The sequence below is a fragment of the Saccostrea cucullata genome, unplaced genomic scaffold (assembly GCF_032062105.1).
Source record: "Saccostrea cucullata isolate Sc308-1 unplaced genomic scaffold, CSIRO_AGI_Scuc_v1 ctg325, whole genome shotgun sequence".
Classification (NCBI taxonomy): Eukaryota; Metazoa; Mollusca; class Bivalvia; order Ostreida; family Ostreidae; genus Saccostrea; species Saccostrea cuccullata.
This window is the reverse complement of record NW_026923278.1, coordinates 95,613-113,013: the sequence shown is the minus strand read 5'-3', so window position 1 is coordinate 113,013 and position 17,401 is coordinate 95,613. Positions and strand designations below refer to the sequence as shown.

Below are 17,401 nucleotides of genomic sequence, written 5' to 3'. Positions count from 1 at the left end.
TCACCCTTGTCAAAGAATGTCGATTTTCTCCGATTTCTCATGAGCTAAGATCACGAGTTTTTGATAATAACAAATTTCATAGCTAGGGGGATTTTGGAAGCAACAATTGCAAAACTTAGTAATGTTTTCAATGTTGATCAATGTTAAGGTTTATTTTAAAAACCGCCATTTTTTCTTTTTAAAGATTTTTTATTTCCCTTTTATGGTGACCATGAAAATCAAGAAATAAACAATTTACTTCCGCTAACAATATTATCGAATTTCCATTAAACATCAGGAGGTAAAAGAACCCAAGGTATATGGCCTGACTTCTTTCTTTCTCTGCTATTAACAACCAGGTATTCCATCAAATATGCATGACTTTGGCCCAGGTATGAGAACACTGTGCAGGTAGTCGAAGTCATTACGGGGATCCATGGAACCAAATTTAATTAACATTCGATTTTTACAATTATCTATACATACTCTTTATTTCTTTCTTGACCGCTAATTAAATAAATAATTAAAGATGATACGTCATCAGTGATGGAGAAATCTTCCGATATAACTTAGAACGGCGTCTTTTAGTGAACTAAAGGAACATCGGAAGATGGGCACTGCGCCTGGGATATTATTATTTTTGTTATTTTTTACACGCGCTTGTGGTCAAATCACAGAAATTCAAAGACATTCTAAAATTTTTGCATTTAATGTGAATTCAAATCTTTCATATATTGGACATGAATTTCGAAACCATCGAATTTCTAATTTCTCGACAAAGTTCCAAGTCACCCAGTGTGCTATGGAATGCCACAGAACGCCTCGATGTCAATCATTTAACTTTGCGTCAAAGACTCGTCAGTGTCATCTAAATGACGCGACGCATCTCGAGTTTCCTCAGGATCTGACCAATGATTCAAGTACGACTGGATTTGTATATTACCCGAAAGACGCAATTACTATAAGTCAGGTAAGTGACCGTACGGCTTTAATTTTTTTTTTATCAAAAAGTAATTTTTTCTGAACAAAAATGAAAATTAAAGACAACATTTTACAAAATGTTCTCATAAATTACAGAAAAACTGGAAACAATAAAAAATATAACGTTACTGATTATTTACAATAATGTATGTTCGAAGACTATAAAAATTACGCACAGAAAAAAAAAATGATGACATAGACGGATAAAAAGTCACTTATGAGAAAAAGCACCTTATATTGTGTTTTTAAATTTAAATTTAAAATTTCAATTAAATATTGTTTTTCAAAAACATTTTCAAGAGATTTATCTTTTATGAACTTTTTAATGATTGGTAAGGTTGCACCTAATAAAAAAAATAGTATAAATTCAGGTCTTTTGATTTCTAAAAATTATTTTAACTTTCAAATTTCAATTTTTAAGATGCTTTTGTTTAGAAATTAATAATTTTTATTCAAATATGAAGAAATGGAATATTCTATTACTGATAAGAAGGATACGATCAAATTTTAATATATTTCAATTTTAGGTTTGTATTTATTTGAATCAATTTGACAAATTCTCGTGTAAAATTGATAGTGACGTGTCCGGGTAAAACTTTCAAAAATAGCGACATGTATATAGTTGTAAATTTTTGTTAATTACGATTAGTACGAAGCTGCGTGGATCAATTTTTGGTTTTGTTGTTCAGTCCCCTTGAATGATTGGGTTTTTTAATCCCCTACTTTCTCTAAAATTTGGACCTGCCCATTCATCTGTCTGTCTTTTGTATTTATGCCCGACAATATCTCAAAACATTTGTGGTTTTGCTATATTACTCCTTATAGCTTAGAAGAAACCCCTATTGTCCAAAGAATTTCAATTTCAATTTTAAAATCCAATTTATCTTTTGCAGCTAAATTTTTATACTTTTGATCAGAGTGACATTCAAAAAACTCATCTTACCTCGTCATCTTTTCATCAAAGAATCCTGTCGGAAACTAGTGTCTTGAATAGAACCGCTTTAAATACTTCCCTAAATCTGCTGAGTCAGGTTTGAATCCTCTAAGCGTTTGAAACTATATACAAACTTAGGGAAATATAGAAATTTCTGTTAAAATAGTTTCAAATACATTTCTACTACCATTTTCTTTTATTTATATAAAACAATGGCCTTTCTTGTAAAAGTTTTTGGTTTTGAAGAAGAAAAAAATATAGATGTTCAGAAAATTAATAATAAGTGAAATTCTATCATCTGGAACGCAACATTCGTTATTTATAGTAATTTAGAACACAGTTCTTTATTAATATAAAATGTACAAACATGAACCTCTGTTTAAAATTGTAGGATGCTGTTGGACCTTGTGGAAACCACCCCTGTAAGAACGACGGACGTTGCTTAGATACGGTATCCGCTGTTACGGGAAACAGAACCTACTTCTGCCTGTGTCAGAATGGGTGGAAAGGAGATGTCTGTGATATTGAAGGTAATTAATTAACCCCACAGTTCCGATTTTACTGGCATGATACTAAGAAAGGTGACAAAAACCTTTAGAAATCTGCTCTTGATTTGTTCCCCCAAAGTTTGTTACCTAAAAACAGATTTTTTCAAGTATTTTCTCAAACACTATTTTTTAAGAACACTTATTTTTCTTAAATTATAAGCAATGAATATTTCGATCTCGAATACTAAAAATATCTTTTTGAAATTTGCTAAATTTGAGAACTCATTAAGTAAAGTGATAGCGAGTTTCATTACCTCTATTTCAGAGGACAGTTTGGGCTGGGCAACATGGGCTGAGTGGTCTCAATGCTCTACTTCTTGTGGCAACGGGTACCATGTCCGTGAGAGGAAATGTAAAAACCTGGGTAGTGGCGTGGATCTTTCTTCATCTCAGTGCTATGGCCGTGATATCGAATACAAAGCATGTCAATTCAGGAAATGCCCAAGTAAGGTGTTGAAAAAATAGCTGTATAAAATCATAAAATGTCTTTTTCCATATATATGTATCTTTATAATCCACGTCAAAGCATTCACAGTCTTATAAATGACGTGATCCGATCTTTTAGTGTGGGACGAATGGGGCACCTGGGGAGATTGCTCCACTCTGAAAACTTGTGGGACAGGCTCCCGTTCACGCTCACGGTCGTGTGGAAATGGTGGAAAACCCGGCATTGATCGTTATTGTCTCGGACCTGTCAACGAAACAATGGCATGCGATGGAGTTCACTGCAATGGTACTGATAGTTAGCACTTAAAATGTCTTTTCTGAATATAAACAGTTTAACAAAATTATTTAACAATGAAATTATTAAATAATAGTTTCAAGTAAAAAGATGGAAAGTTTTTCAACGTCAAGTTCCCTTTCATGTTAACAACTGCATTAATTTGAACACACTTTTTGTTTCTGTCTACAAGGAATGGTGCGTCTGAAGAACGGTGTGAAGTTTGGAGAAGGAAGTGTAGATATATTCAACAGCCATACCAAGAAATGGTTACAAGTATGTGGAGAGAAGTGGAATCAAAAAGCAGCAGACATAGCATGCAAACAACGGGGCTTTCTTGGAGCTCAAATTGGTAAGCAGTGTTCTCTTTACTTTTTATAAGTAATAGAAGGCTCAAGTGTGTATAAAAAATTTGCGTATTCTTGTCGTTGTTGGCGTTGGCGTTGGCGTTGTCGTTGTCTCTTTTCACATTTTCATCTTCTTCTCAAGAACCACTTGTCCATACAAACTACAAAGTATCCTTGGGTGAGTGTCCCCTTTTCCAAGGGGAGATCTTCATGATTTAGAGAAAAATTATTGGCATTTTTAAAAAATCTTCTCCTCAAAAACCACTGGGCCAGGAAAGATATGACAAAGCCGATGATTTGGATGTTGTTTGTTCACATTGGAGTGGCCGTATCAAGTTTTACATAGGAATATATAGGAAAATCTTTAAAAATCTTCTTCTCATTGAAACAGGAAAGATGAAACTCATGTGAAATTATCCTCAGGTAGAATAAATTCAAAGTTTGTTCAGCATGACCCCCAGGGGTAGGGCGGGGCCAAAATGGCCCATCAAAGTTTTACATAGGAATATATAGGAAAAATCTTTAAAAATCTTCTTCTCAAGAACCACTGGGCCAGGAAAGATTCATGTGGTATCATCCTCAGGTAGTTGATGAAGTTTGTTCTATCATGTAAAGTGTGGCCAAAATGGGGTTTTACATAGGAATATATAGTTATTAGCTTTTCAAGTACTAAAGCCAGGATTAATGTTTTATGGAATCATCCTCAGGTAATGTAATTCTAGTTCACTCAAGTTATGATCCCCTTGGAAATTAAAATTAAATTAACTTTCAGTTCTGATCTGATATGTGTTTTTTTCCTAGCTGATGTGCTCAGGTGAGCGCTGTGGCCCCTGGGCCTCTTGTTGCATATCCCATTTGCCCTTTCTTTATTAAATGCATAATGTCCATACAATACAGGGTGTCTTCTTGATTTTCTTATCATTTTGAAGCACTCTAATGTGTTTGGATGTTGTAATAATACAGGAAACTGGTCGCCGAGTGGGAGCTGACCATACACTTTCAGTTAAAATTGATGACTTTCTGAAAAGATACACAAAGGGTTTCGAAAAAGATATCTAAAATGTTGGTGTTATTAAACAATCCACTCTTCAGTCAGGAAATTAAACTAGACTTGTCTCAAAATGGAGCTAAACATATTACATTTAATCCAAACAGTATATATTACATAGTGAAAATTGAAAATAGTTTGTAAATTCAGTGAGGTTCTTGGTTCGTTTTCAATAAGTGTAAAATTAAGATGAAAAGTTCTTTTGCAGTGCGTGGAGCCTGGAGTTTATGGACTTCCTGGGGAGGATGTTCCGTCACCTGTGAAAATGGAACGCGCACGCGCACTCGTGTTTGTAACCATCCTCCACCTAATTTCGGCGGTCGAAAGTGTCCTGGAGATGACATTGAGTTCAAACCATGCACGATGAAAATGTGTCCAGGTATGTTGATTATTTATTAATAAATCTTTTTTCTCTAATAAGCAAACTTCTCCGCAGTAATTTTTTTAACAAAAAATTGAAAGCACAAGACAAATATTAATTTGTATTATATTCACTGTTATATCTCTCACGAAATCGTACACCGTTTTATAGTACTTTGTTTATTAAATGAGATATTAAACTTGTTGTATGTGTTTTTCACTGTCATTTACATATTGCGTCACTGTTCTGAGCTCTCTAGGGTTCACATTTTCACAATTACGTCTCCATGTGTGGCAAAACGTTTTATCTCACAACAATATTTGTTGACAGTAATGCTACACACTTGCATTGTGCATTAATAAGAAAATTCAATTACTACAGCACTTTGTTAAAATTTTTTCGCATAATACTGTATCGCAAAATTTTGCTTTATAATTCGCAATACTTGTTTGACCACAATAATTTCAAATTTTGCTTATGAGAAGGTTTGGCAGCGTTTACGAAGGGAAACAAAATATTTTTATTGCTACATATGTATATGTTTTATAATTTTTGCATTTTCGAAGAAAACGTCTTCAGTCATTCTTTGCTCTAGAGTAAGAGATTGACAACACGTGATTTCTGTAGGAAATGGCGTTTGGTTAACATGGGAAGCTTGGTCAGCTTGTTCTGCTTCATGTGATGGCGGGACAACTTCCCGCCAAAGACAATGCGACACTTCTCGAGGGTCATGCTTAGGCAGAGCTTATCAAAACGAGACTTGCAATAACGTCTCGTGCTATGGTAAAATAAATGTGTATAGCCCTTTTCCAGCTTCAGTATTTCCCGCAACTTCTCAACCACAACTATCAGACTTCTTTACAAAATGCCTGCTACTGCTGTGTCCAAACACACGGTACCCTGCATGTTATAAGCATGTTTCCTCTGTGCTCAGAACCCTCTATATATTTACTAACTGTCAATAACATTAACTCATAAGCTGCATGTAAAATTCAATGTGACAGTGGATGGCGTTTGGGAGAACTGGTCGACTTGGTCTGACTGTTCCGTATCCTGTGCCAATGGGACCAAATATCGAACTCGTTCTTGCATTGGACCATTCCATGACGGTCAAAAATGCACAGGCGATTACAAAGAAACAACATCTTGCTTTCCAAAAGAGTGTCCAGGCAAGTTAACCTGTAATTGCAGATTTAATGTTAAACTTCGAAAAATTTGATGGCGTAATGTTAACAATTTATTATGTTTCTTTAGTTGATGGAGTTTGGGAGGAATGGGCTAAGTGGACTGATTGTACAGTTACTTGTGGTTACGGCACAAGGAATCGTTCTCGCTCATGCATAGGACCATTCTATAAAGGAAAAGATTGCGTTGGACCAGAGGATGAAATTGAAGTGTGCAATGCATTCTCTTGTCCAGGTAAACATGGCCATGCAATACAAATACTTTCAACTATAACAAATAATTAGATGGTATATGCTAATTTTAATGTATTTACCTAGTGGATGGTTCGTGGAAAATGTGGAGTGAATGGGATACTTGTTCAGTATCTTGCGGAGGTGGAATACAGAATCGAACGCGAGAATGCAACATGCCAAAACACGGTGGAGATGGATGTATAGGGCATTCTGAGGAATCAAGAACGTGCAACGAAGATCCTTGTCCAGGTAAATATCAAAGGCAAACTTTGAACATCTTAGTGTGTATGCATTGAAAAAAATATTACCGATTTGTTTTAATTTATAGTTGATGGTGTGTGGACGGATTGGGCAGTTTGGTCGGATTGTTCCGTGACTTGTGCCAACGGTACACAGTGGCGAAACAGGACATGTATAGGTCCTTTGCACGGAGGTAGTAACTGCACAGGAAACAGTACTGAAGAAAGAGTCTGCGTGACTGCATCCTGTCCAGGTATAAATTGATAAAAAGTATTATGCATTAATTTTGGTCTTCATATCCGACACGAGTTTTAAAAGAAAAAAAAATCGCATCATCAAGTGTTCTTCATATTCGACTCTCAAAAAGAAAGAAAATCTTTTTTTCAGTTAATGGTGTTTGGAAACCATGGACAGAATGGGATCATTGCAATGTAACATGTGGCGGAGGAGAAAAGGCCAGAAGAAGAACGTGTATTGAACCACTCTTTGGCGGAGATCCATGCGAAGGACCCGATGAGGAACGCCAAACGTGCAACAACTTTGAGTGTCCAAGTAAGAATTACAATTCATAGTTCTCAGGTTCAAAAGAATGTTCAGTGATAAGTATTGTATTTCACCGTCTTTGTTGTCCTGTATACCAGTTGATGGAATTTGGGAAGCTTGGAGTACATGGACGAATTGCAGTCGTCGTTGTGGTACCGGAGAACAGACAAGATCCCGGAGTTGTACGGGTCCTTTTTATAATGGCACCGACTGTCAAGGAGATTGGAACCAAACAAAATTATGCAACACTCATTCTTGTGCAGGTAATGGCACAGAATTTTTATTTCTCTTGTAAATACTCATTCGGTAAGTTACGCACATTTTTTCGAATTGCAGTGCAGTGAAGTGGCTTTTTTCGTATATCCAACGTTTTCAACTTAAAAGTTATGAACAATTTCAGATAATCACGAAAATATATATATATCAAAGAAATAATATATTAGTCCGTCTAAAATATTGATTCGACCAAAACAAGAAAAAATGTATTTTTTGAAAATACGCAGTCTAAAGAAAAGCTAAACCAAGTTGATCTCTGAAGTGTTCAATAACTGTATTTGTTTTCCTGTGTGCTTTGTGTGCTGTGCTGTGTCGTGTATTTGCTGTGTGCTGTTTAACAGTCGATGGTTTCTGGCACGAGTGGTCCAACTGGACCTCCTGTAATGTCTCTTGCGGAGGTGGATCTATTTGGCGCAGACGCCGTTGCGAGCAACCTGTGTTTGGAGGCAAAAACTGTTCTGGGCCTTCTTTAGAAATGCAGAATTGCAACACCTTCCCATGTCCAGGTAATAAGTTGTCCAGTATTTCTTTGCATGATCTTTTATCATTTTTTTTTGACAGTTTGTGAAATGTCCATGGCTTCGTCTTTCAGTTGATGGTGTTTTTAAGACTTGGTCAAATTGGTCCGAATGTACCTTGACATGTGGGAATGGCACACAGTTTAGAAATAGGTCGTGTGAGGGTCCTTATTTTGGAGGGCAAAACTGTACCGGTGAATGGGCCCAAGTGAAAGATTGTAATACATTTCCTTGTCCAGGTAAAGACTCATTCTAACTTATTAATACAAATATAAATATCGCAATAAAAAATGCTGCCTTATTATATATGTATTTCGCATTTACCCCATTTTAGTTGATGGGTTTTGGCAAAACTGGTCAAATTGGTCGGATTGTTCTCAATCTTGTGGTCGAGGTTTCATGGTTCGTACGCGAATTTGTGAAGAGCCTCAACACGGTGGTGCAGAGTGCATTGGTCCATCCAATGAAACAGCCGTGTGTTATCCATCAAGCTGTCCTGGTATGATATTACTACTCAGCGTGCTTATCGTCTGCTTTTGTACGCTATGATCTAAGCTTTCAGTGGTTATCTGCTTGGTGAATATTTTCTCAAATAAACTAAATTTTTATCATAAATTTTGTATACTTCCTTCTGTACATTCCTGATTAATACACACATATCCTTTAATATTGTATAAACTTCATATGTATTATGTCACTGTTGTACTGATGTAGCCACTTGCTTTTGTTGCTGTATTTCCTCCTTCTGTGGCACAGACGCTTTACCCTTCCTTCTTATAGAAGAAAGAAGGATCTCCGTCAGTGCTACTGTGGAGTGAACAATTTTTCGCTAAGTAGTTGTAGTTAAGTGTTTTCTATAGTGGATGGAATATGGAATACTTGGCAAGAATGGTCACAATGTGACGTATCTTGCGGTTTGGGTACACAGTCTAGGAACCGTACTTGTGACGGACCTTACTATGGTGGCCAGAACTGCACAGGAGCAGATGAAGAAAGTCAAGAATGCTTTCCAAAGGAATGCCCAGGTACCTTGCCGTTTTGAATACCTGAAGAATTACGTTCAACATAACTTAAACTATAAGTTTTAACACCATTTTAACACCATTTTAACACAATTTTAAAATATAATTTTTTAGTGGATGGGCTCTTCACCGAATGGACAACCTGGACGAACTGTCCCGTTTCATGTGGTGGGTCAGTGCGAAACAGGAGTCGAATCTGCATAGGTCCATTCTTTGGTGGCAAGGATTGTATTGGACCGAGGAATAGTAGCGAAACTTGTGGAGACTTTCCTTGTCCAGGTGAACTCCAACAATATTAAATATTACCATAAGGCATTGTAAAATGTATTTTAAACTCTCACTAAAACAAACCATTTCTGTAGTTGATGGAGAGTGGAGTCTATGGTCATCCTGGGGCATCTGTTCATTATCTTGTGGAAAAGGGCAAACTCAAAGATACCGTTACTGTACAGAGAATAAATTTGGTGGACAAAATTGTACAGGAGAGTCCATACAACTCAAAGATTGTAACGATTTCCCATGCCCTGGTAAGAAAGTAGAAGATTTTTATGTATTTCTTGATCATGCTACAGTTTTTAATGAAGTATCTGAATATTTTATGTCGTTATTTTTAGTTGACGGTGTTTTCAATCCATGGTCCAACTGGACAGAATGTAGCTTGACATGTGGCACGGGGACACAATCTAGAAACCGAACGTGTGATGGTCCATATCACAATGGCCAGGACTGTATGGGGAATTTCAGTGAGACTCAAGAATGTAACACACATAACTGCCCAGGTTCTAGATTTGTTTGATTATCAATTTGAATTTTCATATTTTTAAACCAAATCTTTGGATGTCCACAATAATGAATCTATTCTTTCTTTTGTTTTTTTAGTTGACGGAGTATTTATGGAGTGGTCAGCGTGGACGGATTGTTCTCTGTCCTGTGGATCAGGGGAACAGAGTCGGTCACGTTCTTGTATTGGACCTTTCTATGGAGGAAATGCTTGCATGGGGAATTTTCAAGAAAACAGAACTTGCAATGATCATAATTGTCCAGGTAGAGTGACACTTGTCAAACTTCAACCCTATGTAAAATGGAACATCTATCAAAAACTGAATTTTTCTATGCTTCAATCTAGTTGATGGAGTTTGGAATCCTTGGGGAACTTGGGAAGATTGTGACGTCACCTGTGGAGGAGGGAATCAATCACGTGAGCGCACGTGTTTAGGACCTTTCTATGGTGGTGCTTCTTGTAACGGTTCTTTGATCGATTATCAGGAGTGTAATACGTTCCCATGTCCAGGTAAATAAACAATTACAAATTGCTATGAATCGCACTCTTCTCATGTCATATTCATTTCGTAACATCATCGCACGGTTTGTTTCAGATCGCTTGTGACATGGTTGAAATTCTGCGATTCCGACAAGTCAGTATCGTTCGTAAGCGTCGCTTAGTCAATATGCTGCCATGCTGTAGAAAAATACTACACTACATATGACTGTTGTTCTGTCCGTGTCGTTGTCTGCAGTAGTTGCTTTATGTGTAAAATAAAAGATCGTTTTGCAGGCACCTTAACTAGTATTGGTGTATATAGAGAGCGCAATAGTTTTGTAAAACTGTATAATTTTGTTTGGAATGATAAATTGCTACGTGATTGTTGCAGTGGATGGCCGTTGGCTTTCTTGGGGTGATTGGGGTTCATGTAATGTCACTTGTGGAGGTGGAACACGTGTACGTAATAGAACATGTGATGGACCTTTCTTTAGCGGTAAACCATGCGAGGGTGAGGAGGAGGACTCAAGCAGCTGCAACACATTTCCCTGTCCAAGTATGATAATCTTTTTTGTATAATATACCGGGTAGAATTATCATTGAACAATTCTGTTATAATATCGATTTGCTAATTGAAAATAATTATTCAAGTTGATGGCGTTTGGAATCCGTGGTCCGTATGGGATAACTGTAGCGAAATTTGTGGTGGAGGGAATCAGTCTCGATATCGCACATGTGATGGCCCCTACCACGGCGGCTGGAATTGTTCCGGAAATGGTACGGACACCAGGGACTGCAATACACACCACTGCCCAGGTGAAACGATTTTTATCCGTATTTTAGGGAAAATATTACGTGCTTTTTATGTATGTGTCTAAGGTTAAGCTCTAAGAAGCATTTTATTTTTAAATATTGAACTGTATACTTTTTCTTTTACATGCCCAACAAATGTTGGAGAATTTTAAGCAAATACTTTGTCTTCTAGTAAATGGATTGTTTGGCAACTGGTCGGAGTGGTATGAATGTAGTCTGACGTGTGGTGGTGGAGTTCAGTGGAGAAACAGAAGCTGCATCGGGCCTTTCTACGGGGGAGACAACTGCTCAGGAGCTTTTGAAGAATCAAACAGTTGTAATGAACACCCATGTCCGAGTATGTTGCTTTTACATCCAAATCTAGCAATTGTGGTGTCATAATTTGAATTCCGTCAACTAGTTCTTATTATTTTCTCATTATTCAGTTGATGGAGAGTGGATGTCCTGGGGCGACTGGGATTCATGCAATGTCACATGTGGAGGAGGAACTCAGAAGAGGAACAGGACCTGTGATGGACCGTATCATGGCGGAGCAAACTGTACAGGTTCCATAGATGACTACCAGGAATGTAATACACATCCGTGCCCAGGTATGTACATGAATAAGGTTTTTAGGGAACCTTCAGGCTTCCAAGGGGTTTGTAGATATACATTTTTGCAAATTTATATCGTTGTAAAGGTAATATTTTTATCATTCACAGTGGATGGCGTTTGGAAAAACTGGAATGACTGGGAAATGTGCAGTTTGTCTTGTGGTACTGGGATACAGTTCCGCTCCAGGGAGTGTCTTGGTCCGTTTTATGGAGGCTCAAACTGCACAGGACCGGGCGAAGAGTCTCAAGAATGCAATCAACAACCGTGTCCTGGTCAGAAGCCAAGGAGAATAATTTTCATTTACAGATGACGAGATCTATGATGTGTCTATAACCGTTTCAGTGTTTTGGTGTTATAGATATAGTTTCTCACATCTTGTCCAATTCCTTTGAATTCGTGTCAAACGACGCGAGTTTACAGGAATTGACCGCAATTCACTGTGTGTTTCCTGCTTTCAGCACTCCAAGGAAAATAACATAGAATATATTGAGATTGTGGCTTACAATCTGATAATTTTGTTAAAATTCTACAGTAGAAAAATCATATAAATTGCTAAACAAGAAAATATTCATTCGCTGATAAAATTTAATGTTTCAAAGTGAATAATAATTATATGTTACATTGTTAAATAGTTTGAGATAATATTTCTTCAATCTTGTTTGTAGCAATTACATTACATAACACAAATAACCTTAAATGATATTTTTTCACTTCATTATATTAACGCTGACAATGTTACAGTGGACGGCGTGTTTAAGGAGTGGTCGGTTTGGGGGAATTGTGATGTTACTTGTGGAGGTGGGTCTCAGCAGCGGAGTCGTACATGTGACGGTCCCCTTCATGGGGGTAAGAATTGCTCTGGGGCATGGTCAGAGACCCAGGATTGTAATACACAAAGTTGTCCAGGTAAGCCAAATCATTTTCAATTATTTTACTTAGACACTAAATGCATCCTTTCTCCGCAAGTTTCTCGATAATGGAAATAATATTAAAATTAAAGCCATGTTTACAAAAATGAAGAATGACTTACTGAATCTCATAGACAAATAGGATTTGGATATTGGAGATGGACTTCCTCATTTGCAAAACTTTGCGAATAAATGGTATATGATGCCAGATTCTTTCTTCAGATGTAGCTACGGGTTGGAGTTCATGGTTTCCTTGGTACGCATGTAGTGTTCCTTGTGGCGGAGGAATGCGACTGCGTAGTAGGGCTTGTCTTGGTGGTACTTGCGTTGGTAGTCAATATTCAATTCAATATTGCAATACCCATCCCTGTCAGTCTGCAAGCTCTTATATAAAGCGTCTGATTGGTCGTCCAGGTATCACGTGATTCTGGTGAAGGAAATTTGTTGTGATAATATTCTCGGTGATGGTCTCCTGTATATTTTGTCTTATCTTGCTCACATATTATATATATACGACAGACCCACATATTCATGCAAACGAGATGGGAATGAGAGGTCGAAAAAAATCATATCAAATTTCTATGCACTTTCCAGTTTCAATATGAATGCCGGTAGTTGGTGGCTTTATTATTTGTTTTAGAAAGGTGGTAGGTGGTAAGAGATATAATAAGTGAAAAGTTTAACAAATAAACAAAATAAATAAGTGGATTGAAAGCAAGACTTTATCAATTGTTGATAAATGTATAATATTACAGGCATTGTGTGCCATTACGTTTGTTATCGATGTAACCACATGTACTGAGTTTGCAATATGGTAGAGCTTATAGGATGTATGACAAAATCCTGGTAAATGTTGGTTCTTAATTTTTACAGAGGACGGCGTTTGGTTGACGTGGTCTGTCTGGGGAGAATGTTCCGTTACGTGTGGTGGTGGTTTACAATATAGAAATAGGACGTGTGACGGACCACGATACGGTGGCGCGGAGTGTGAAGGGGCGGATCAGGAACAACAGGAGTGTGGAAAAAATACTTGTCCAAGTATGACTAAGATTGAATTATTCAAAGTAACAATTTAAAAAAAAAAATGACAAAAACGATTATCTAATTATAATAAATCTTTGCGCATAAATTATTTTTTTTTTTAAAAAGGACATCCATAACATCATTTTATATTTTCATTTTATATAGGTCTTTTGAACTCTGCAATAAGCTTCTGTGTTATCTGTTTAACGTTGTGCGCTTTCACCGCAAACCTACCACCCCGATTTCTCCTTTTTTCCTACTTACTCGATCTTGTATTTATTATTATATTATTGCTGAATTTTTGCAATACATTATTTTCTATTGCAAAGAAAAATTAAACGTAGGGAATAATTAAAAATTTGCATTTAACAGTCCCTGGGGATTGGATGTCCTGGTCGGGTTGGTCCAGATGCAGCGCCACCTGTGGCACAGGAATAAGATGGCGAACACGAGAATGCAATACGACTTCATATGGTGATCTCACTGCACCATGCGAAGGAACAAGCAATGGCACGGAGGACTGCAACATTTTCCCGTGCAGGCCTTTTGGTAAATATGTCAAATATTTATAAATTGCATCTTGTACAAGCTGTCTATTATTTCGATATATAGCTTGTTCCAACTTTTTTCCCTAGTAAGTAGTAAAAACCAGTGACTTATCTTCGTTAATTACAGCTTCCACATGTAGTCAACTACGTGAGTGGGGAATGGTAGAAAGTGGCATGGTTCAATTAAAACCCGAACGAAAAGACAAATGGTCTGGGAAACCTGAACTACAACCAGTATGGCTGAATTGTGATATGGAATCAGAGGGTGGAGTCGGTTTGACCGTGATAGGTAAGATACAGAAATGATGAATTGCTTAAAACGATTCGATTCTTTTGAATGACAAAGCAAACACCTTTCCTCAAAGCGATGATTTTGCTGGTATGTGTGAACAAAATTTCTTTCTTGTAGGACATGACCGAGAATCACGTACCAGAGTATTTGGATTCGAAGGTGCAGGAGAGTACATAGCGAAATTGAACTATAGTATATCCATTGACCACGTGATTGCAATCATTGATGCTTCAGAATACTGCAAACAATATCTAAGATGGGAATGCAAAGGCTCTGTTATACACAATCCTCATCAAATGGATTCTTGGACAACGTTTTGGACAAATCGAAGTAGTGAGTTCAGTAACTACGAAATCCCGTCTTCTTACTTTGCTGGAGCCAAGCCAGGAAGTGGAAATTGCGCATGCGGTGACACTAAATCATGCGCAAATGCATCTTTACCATGTAATTGTGACAGTAACGATCTCCAATGGCGGTCAGATGAGGGTTACATAACATACAAGGATGACTTACCCATTCTCGCTTTTCGCGCAGGAGACACCGGTGAGTTTGTATCTTCTAAATATTCCATACCTTTAACTATGTTTAAGTTATTCATTTTAATGTAAAATCTTAACAATGTTTTCCACTCGTTGTCACTGTTGAGATAGCATGCACCTTTTTAAATGGGGCATACAAGAGTACATTGTTTCATGAATCCTATTAAAATGTCTGAAGTACATCATGATAAATAAATTATGTAAATTTTTATATAATTATTTATATTGTCATACATATGTCCTTTAATCAAATGAAATCATTGCATAACGATCTTAAGAAGTCATCTTTAATATTTTAATTTCTATATCATTTAAAGAACACACTAATAAAATGTTAACGCGTAGTAGCCTCACTAAAGAAATCTAGTGTGTTTATGAAACAATACGTAAGACTACTTTTAAATTTTAAGCCATCGATGAAAAATGTGCATATTGCTATTTAGCGTAGATAAACTTGTATTTGTTTGCCATGTATGACTTACTGCAACTGGGCTTTAAAACGTTTGCATGCGAACTAGAAATTTATAATTTCTTATGTTTTAAATTCTAATAAACGAAATGTAAATTAAAAGTATTCTTATAAAATTATATGCATAATCAATAAAGGAATAATGTAATTGCTTTATGCAAACACAACCAATATGAAGAAGAAAAGATATAAAATTTATTTTTCATATAACAAATTTTCAATATTTTGTTTCCAGCAGAGAGGTAAAATTCTCTTTATGTATCTAAATGACTAATCGTCAATTTGTATGAAATTGCAATAGGAAAAATCGAACACAACCACACTAACAATAGGGGTTTAATCACATGACCTTGTTTCTAAAGGTAGCGCTTCTGAAGACGGCTACGTCACTATTGGACCAGTGCTGGCGTATGGAACCTTGGGATAACGTTTGCTTGTTAAAGAAATGGCCAAATCGACAACCGGAAACAGGAACAACAAATTCATATTGGGATATCACCGCACATGCCTCTTTTATTACTCACAATTTTCAAAAGTTGTGTATCTTCAGGGCAGAAAATGTGTAATAATGGGGGCATGCCGCATGATATCCAAAGGAAGAGGACAATGTTCTTTTGTTTTGTGCTTGTTGTTTTTATTTGTGTTTATTGTCTTTGTAGGAAATGAACCTGTGGAGCAGGGAGCGCATACAATAGGGCGTGTTCGTTGTCAGGGCGTGGCGTAGGAAATAGCGGCAATAACAGCTTCATGCGCGCATTTCCTGTCTTTAATCTTTTCAGTTATCATCAATACTAGTATACACTATTATGAAATAGGTTGTATCAATTGAATTTCACTTTTGACGACGAGTATCTGTTTGCTATAATACAGGTGATCAAGAGACAGAGCGGGGCTATCATACAATCGGCGCACTTCAGTGTTTTGGGGTGTGAATGTAAGGTGTTTTGTCTTGTACGCCTTTAGCTTTCAGATAGACAAAGTAGCAATGCTTCTGCTTATGTCTCTTGTTTTGTGTTCGTCAGTTACGTCTTTTATATTGTATATCAAGTTGACCAATCACTGAGTCCGTTGAATTATTTGCACCAAAAAAAATTAACTCAGTGTAGATAATCTGTCTCCACTTTCTGTAAATTTATCCAAGTGGACAGTTCAAACTAGCTTAACATTTGTAATCAGATTAGAGCGTAATTACACTTGACGTTGAATAATTTTATAAAAACAGTTACAATTTTTTTTTAAACAAATAAAAACTAAAATAGTGATAACGTCAAGAGTCATTACAAAAACGGACTGAGAAAGTTTGTTAAGTTACAACTTTGTCATCATGTTTTTGTTAACCGTCGTTATATTTTGTTGCCAATAAATGTTGCAAAGCAGAATCTCTAGATTTTATTTAAATACCCGGTATAAACATAGAACACAACCAAAATAATGGTGTCTGTGAGAACATAGATTATACACGTTCCAATAGCAAAATACATGCGCACTCTATAGAGAAAGAGCGAGAAATAGGCTCTATTTTTATTTTATATACACCTAGTGATACATTGTTGCTTTTTTATACATTGATTGTTTGTATGTTGTTTAACGTCTCTTTTGAGAATCTTTGATTCCCTTTGGAAACATCATTATATAGCAGTGAAGGGCTTCAAAATTTTTATCTGTACTCGTACTTAGGGTCATTGAGCAGTGAGAGTTCTTGATCGTGCTAACGCCAATACCGTGACACAGGGCCTTGGTTTTAAGGTCTCAATCGTAGGACCACAATTTTCACTTCAAAGTACCAAGCGCTTGGCGAAGGAACAGTTGCTACCTGTTATTTTTAATCGACTCATGTCATTGGTGGCCTGATTCAAACATACGACCTTTCAATCACGGGGCGAGCGCTCTATCGACTGAAAAACCGTGACAGCTATATTCTTATAGATCTAAAATTGAAAATTCTTTTTTTTAAAACCAGTGCTGTGTTTTAACAGCATATTTTCTTTGGAAATTGTTCTCATCTCATAAGAATTTGG

The 17,401-nt window shown here is 36.7% G+C and overlaps 1 protein-coding gene across 1 annotated transcript; it reads left to right on the top strand.

Annotated features, from left to right (window-relative positions):
* Positions 1-589: 589 nt before the first annotated feature.
* LOC134263628 (SCO-spondin-like) lies at positions 590-16,762 on the top strand. The gene is made up of 32 exons (XM_062745998.1): positions 590-949; positions 2,286-2,424; positions 2,708-2,887; positions 3,008-3,175; positions 3,357-3,515; positions 4,767-4,937; positions 5,924-6,088; positions 6,174-6,338; positions 6,422-6,586; positions 6,666-6,830; positions 6,965-7,129; positions 7,219-7,383; positions 7,738-7,902; positions 7,989-8,153; positions 8,249-8,413; positions 8,775-8,939; positions 9,051-9,215; positions 9,299-9,463; positions 9,551-9,715; positions 9,816-9,980; positions 10,063-10,227; positions 10,589-10,753; positions 10,849-11,013; positions 11,183-11,347; positions 11,436-11,600; positions 11,712-11,876; positions 12,346-12,510; positions 13,386-13,550; positions 13,908-14,084; positions 14,211-14,372; positions 14,493-14,918; positions 16,043-16,762. Exons 1-32 carry the CDS (start codon positions 590-592, stop codon positions 16,105-16,107), a joined length of 5,637 nt encoding a protein of 1,878 aa, XP_062601982.1. The 3' UTR covers positions 16,108-16,762.
* Positions 16,763-17,401: the final 639 nt, after the last annotated feature.